At 43.6% G+C, this 6,000-nt stretch overlaps 1 protein-coding gene across 1 annotated transcript in view; it reads left to right on the top strand.

The window, feature by feature from the left end:
• Nucleotides 1-1,634: 1,634 nt before the first annotated feature.
• hipk2 (homeodomain interacting protein kinase 2) overlaps nucleotides 1,635-6,000 on the top strand; it is a 74,367-nt gene continuing 70,001 nt past the window's right edge. The window contains 1 exon segment of the mRNA XM_080474477.1: nucleotides 1,635-1,755. Coding sequence (XP_080330603.1) covers nucleotides 1,737-1,755 — 19 coding nt within the window. The 5' untranslated portion in view covers nucleotides 1,635-1,736.

The following is a 6,000-nucleotide window of genomic DNA, read 5'->3' as shown; positions in this document are numbered from 1 at the left end:
CCATTTAGTCTTAGAATGATAAACAAAGTGTTGTTTTTTTTTTTGTTTTGTTTTGTTTTTAACTTTGCTTAAACCTTTCTTTGTGCCAAACATCCTGCCGAATTTGTTGGCTGGCTTCTGAGATTTTAAATTTTCCCAAAGTCTCATTAAAATGAACAAAAAGCCTCGAGTGTTGATTCTTTACCGATGAACGAGTTTTAACCTTCGTCAGGTCCTCGTGCTGTTGTCTCTGCTGTTGTCTTGAAAATGGAGGATAACATAAAAGGCACAGCGATCCCAGGAAGAGGAATGATTGAGTTCATTGCATCGGGTCGCCACAAAAACTAAAAATTATTTGTTTGACATTTTCTAGTGTGCAGATGTGTAAAAAAACCTTGAAATCTCTCATGAATGCAAACCATGTGGTGTCGTGACCTTTAGCACACGGCGAGTAATGGATGCCAATAACAATATTTAAACGACTTATTGGACTATTTTTCACATCACATTTTCTATATTTCTGTTGTTTAACTTTTTTTCGTTTTTTTTTTTTACTGTGTTGAAGTTTGAGGAAGCAGTTAAAAATGAGGCTTGCATTCAAGACAAGTCAAAAGAAACAGGTTATTACTGTAATATGATTATATGCCTCACATGTTAAGTATTAATGTATGAGTCTGTGTATGAATATATACGTTTCCATTTCGCCTACCCATTTTTTGAACATTTTGGTTTTTAATCATTTGCTTTAATCTTTAATTTCAAATAAAGTTCTTCATTCATTGATTTCTTATTATTATCGGTAAATTCTTATTACATCCTTTTTCTTTTATTTCTTCCTTTTGATTCTTGGTATCATACTCTATCCATCTATCCATCTATCTATCTATCTATCTATCTATCTATCTATCTATCTATCTATCTATCTATCTATCTATCTATCTATCTATCTATCTATCTATCTAATCATTTAAATACAGTTACAGGTTGACCAAAATCAACAAATTAACACAAATATTTATATATATATATATATTTTACACTTTTGGAGGATGTCATGGAATGTCAATATGAAATAATAATAATACTTAGTATATTATTACAGCAGTCGCGTGTCGAAACAGGTATGAAAGGGTTAATACTAGTAAGGGTTAAAGAGAAAAAAAGGGTCCACACTCGAAACGTCTTCACTTGTGCGTAAAAAGACGCGCAGTCTCTGCAGAATGTGAGCGTTGGTTGCACTTTTCGAGGACGCGGTGTGGATCTATTTTTTTTGTCTGAATTGTTTTATTATTATTTTTGTTGTGCAGCTCTCCACGGACTGACGCTGGCTTCCTGCATCGACTCCATCGTGCATCGACCGGCTGGCTCACTGTACAAACTCGCTGCGCTCCGAGCGCAGCAACTTTTGCAGAGAGACTCACTTCCACAGACATGTCGCACAATAGCTGAAGTAAACCTGTCATCGCGGCTCATCATCGGAGCCTCTGCAGAAACAAACAGAAGAGAAGAGGACAAGACAACGCTGCTGCTGCTGGAGGGATTTTGAAACCTGTTTTCTCGTCTCTTTTCCTCGGATGGCACGTCTGGAAACGCCTGGATATGAATTATGAGCATTTTCCTCACTAATGAACTGGGCCAGTAATGCAGGAGACCGCGGCGACCCTCTCATCAGCGCTTCAAGATGGCAGATTTTTATTGAGTTTTGAACAGAAATCTCCCTACATTTTTTGCCATGAATAACAGAAACCCTTGCACCGATGGCCCCTGTATACGAAGGTGAGATTATTGTTATTATTATTATTATTATTTTTTTTAGATTTCTTCCTTTTTCCTCCTGCGGCTCCTATACGAGCGTAAAGAGATGCGTTGTATCGTATTTATCCCCCCCCCCCCCCCCCCCCCCCCCCCCCCCACCCCCCTGGCCAGTGTCAAAACCCCACAGGGAATGACACTCACATAACGTCTAGTTCTTGAATGAAGTGAGCTGTCAGGATCGTGTATGTTTGTGTGGGATTTGATTGTGAGTGCTCTGGTTCAGGCTGCGTCCGCGTAAAAATCGCGCTGATCAGGCTGCAAGAGAAGCCTGTGTTTGGGAATACTGTAGTCGTATTTTTGTGTCCCGACAGCTTGGAGATGTTGTGTTGTTTCGTCCACATGCTCGTTCCTGGTTAACATTTACAGATCGGAGGAGGGACGGACACCGATCGGTCCCATGTCTCGTCTGTATCCCCCCCCCCAATTCTCTCTCCACGGCTCCCATTAGAATCCACCTCAACCGTAGAAACTACTTGAGTTTAAAGCATTTGTTTTTTTTTGTATTATTATTATCAGTGGTGCATTGATTCATGTCTGTGTTTGTCTTCCGGAAAGCTTAAATAACAGCATATTCGCTATCGCCGCAGCATTGTGGCTGTGACTAATCCAATAGAGAGAAACGCTTCCCCGCATGCTTCTCTCAATGATCCCCCACTGACATACAGGTCGTTTTATTCTAACACACACTCTCTCTCTCTCTCTCTCTCTCTCACACACACACACACACACACACACACACACACACACACACACACACACACACACACACACACACACACACACACACACACACACACACACACACACACACACACACACACACACACACACACAGTGTCTCCTCTTTACAATGTCGTTTTCAAGGTGGGTTATTAAATGTAAAAAAACAACAACCCCAAAACAAAACAATACAAGCGGCCCATTATAACCCATTGCATGATGGAGATCTGCGGATGCACCAAGAGCAACATTACCTGCAGGTTAAAACAGCAATGTTGACAGTGCAAAATTCTTTCAGTGCAAATTTGATGGCCGTATTTCTCCCAGTTTCAGTTCTGTTTCATTCAGAAGTGCCGGAGGCTGTGCAGATGCTCCTCTTGGAATACAATAGGACAGGAAAGCTCGTCCGTTTAACAGTATTCGGACAGAAAACAGAGGTGCACGCGTGTGCCTGCTGACCACATGTGTGCCTGCAAATTGAATATTACAACAAGCAAGTGTTAAGACTTGATGTGTGTCATATTTATTTTGGAGCAGCCTCATGTTCAGTATCTTGTGTCTACTCTATAGTCCCTCTGCTGGCACAAAAGAAAACCCCTGCTTGTCTATACAAAGTTCCTCTCATCCCCAGAACTGTTGAAAAACAGTACTTTCTTCTCTTTCTTTTTTTTTTTCTCACACATTCCGAAGGTGACACAAGATAATTATTGCTCACTAAATGAGTCTTACACAGATATTTAGGCAATACAACGAGCTATTATGAAAGAAGCAGGATCACGAGGTACAATAAACTTGCAACAAACTCTTCTCTAAGTACTGCTGTGTCCCTATAGGAATATCGTAGTGATTTTTCATTAGGGGTGTTAAAGCTTAGAGGCACAGCCCGAGACTCTGGCGCTTCAACATGAAAAGGAAAGTTGAAATGAGACTCCTATGCAAAAGGTAATTAGTGTAAATTACATTCCCTGGCTTTTCCCTTCACCGCGGAGAGGAGGAGAAGGGAAGAGAAAGAGGCAGCAGGGGGAATTAATTACCTTGCCTGTCCTCCTCAGTGTTGGAGAGGGCTGTTATGTAGAGCAGTCATGGAAATGACCAAAGTCTCCGGTGGAAAATAGGTTTGGGGGGCCCTTCACAGAGAATTGGACTGGCTATTATGGTAATTACTCACCCATTGCTACAGGGCAACTAATAGCTTAAATCTATATGATTAACTACTTCCTTTGATTGTTTAACGTTGAGCTTGTTGAGGGAAACACTTGTTATAGTTTGGACGTGATCTCTATTTCATATTCATAATCATTTATATCCGCGATCAATAGATTAAAGGCGGCGGGGTTTGAAACTGATGGCTGTCATTCTGCTCAAGTCATTTGCTTTTCCCAGTTGGCTCTGCTGCTCCTTTTTTTTTTTTTTTTTATATATATGTTTGCCTTTGGTCCTTCTTGGCCCAGACAGAAGGCCATCAGGCAGACCTGCTGGCAGGAAGGGTAGTGGTGTGATCACCCTGGGAGTCTGGTCTCATAACCCAAACTGACACCTTGATGGATGTCTGATGAACAGAGCAGGTCCAGCAGCCCCCAGCTGTGGAAAAGATAATATTCCGACACCGCCAGACCCTGCCTGCCTTCTTGCTTGGCTAGAAACGGTTGTTTGTGGCGTACTCATGCATGCATGTGAATTATGTCTCTATCTGCCTGTGACACCCCCCCACACACACACAGACACACAGCATCATCACCCATTTGTATGGGGAGGCCTGCAGGAGGACTGGGCAGCTGCAGAACTAGGCACCAGGCAGGAATGTGTCCGATCTGCCACCCACAGGTCAACTGCTTCTATTCCAGTGTGGATTTGTTCATTCACACCTGGAAAAAAAAAATGTACAGAGCACAGCCAAGGAGTTGCTGCTGCTGCTGCTGCTGATGGTGATGATGGTGGTGGTGGTGGTGGTGACAGGCGCTGCGGCATCACGGGCAGATTAATGTTTTATCCATCGACACAGCCATTATGTGTTAATGTGACTTTGAATTACCTTGTGGTTTCTGGGTACGGGGAAATGCACTCTGCTCTCGTTGAGGGGAAGTTTGTCCTCTGCGGACGGAGAAGAAAGACGGAGGAGGACGGAGAGAGTGAGACTTTCTCAGAAACTGCCCTCAACCCTTCCGCTCCTCCACCCCCACCCCTCAACCCCCATGCTTGTTTGGAGCCGCTTGATTGATATCTTCCTCACAGAGGCCGACCCGTGGCTCCGACGCCAAGGTTGTTGCTTTTTAAAGTTTGATTAGAATTGCAGGAAGAACCCCGGGGCCTTTCTGGGGGCCGCACCCTGTGCCAGAGTCAAGGGAGCCGGTGGAGGGTCTCTCTCGCTGATTGTTATGACAAGATGATGTGTTTCGCTCTGCACTGTCCACGGTGTAGTCAGAAGGATGCAGTCGAGGGGAGACGAGCTGACGGTTACGTTGCGCGCCGTAAAGAATCATTGTGAACGTTTATCTCTTGTTGTTTCCTTTCAGTCCGTGGCCATTTTGATCTTTTTGTTGACCCGATTCATCACCTTATGGCTTGTTTGGGAAGAGGGATAACTCGGAAAGGGTTATGAAAATGGATAAGTCGTCTTTACAAGTATTGCTTTTGCATTATTCAAAGCTTCCTGTCTGAAAAGAAAGTGAATTCCAGTGTTTGGGGATTCTTTGTGCTATTGATTTGTTGAAGCATTTAGTAGAAGAAGCGCGGGCTTCGCAGGGTGGTAGATTGTGAGTTTTATATGAAGACGGGGGAATACGTGAGCGAGCCGACGTGCCGGAATAGTTCACAGGTGTGATCTGAAGGCTTTGGAAACAGATGGGCGTGCGGAAGGTTTGTTGAGGGCGGGGGGGTGAGGTGGGGTGGGGGGGGGGGGGGGGGGGGGGGGGGGGGCTGCCGGATGGGTGAGGCAGAACTGAAATGACAGCTTAGCAGAGGCTCGTCTGACACAGGAGGCCCAGGCTCAATCTGAGCAGAATACTCATATGGTTTTCAGTCAATTTCTGTGGAGTAGAACTGCCTCCAGTGATACCGCAGATAATTGTTCTGGTTGGGGTTTTTTTTCTTTCTTTTTTTTTTCTTTTGGAGGAAACTTAATTGAAAGGAGCACTTTGAGATTCTCCTTTTTAAGTCTAAACTTTCTTTGCGATTTTGGGCGTCCGTTTACAAGACAAAGGTCCATATTCTCCTGGGACTTAATAACAGTGTAATAACAACCCAAGTTGTTAATGTTTACATTGTATTGTTTCTTGTGTGTGTGTGTGTGTGTGTGTGTGTGTGTGTGTGTGTGTGTGTGTGTGTGTGTGTGTGTGTGTGGTTTTCATTACAAAAACAAACAACTGCACCCACTAGTGGCCCAACTTGAAGACTACATTCTTTTTAACGTTTTTCCACGAGACCGCAAAACATTTCTTAGACGAAAACGCAGTTTTCACTTGAAACATTGTCGTGTAAACGGAGCCT

Source organism: Lipophrys pholis (assembly GCF_963383615.2).
Source record: "Lipophrys pholis genome assembly, chromosome: 11".
In the NCBI taxonomy this organism is placed as follows: domain Eukaryota; kingdom Metazoa; phylum Chordata; class Actinopteri; order Blenniiformes; family Blenniidae; genus Lipophrys; species Lipophrys pholis.
This window is presented reverse-complemented; position numbering and strand designations above follow the sequence as displayed.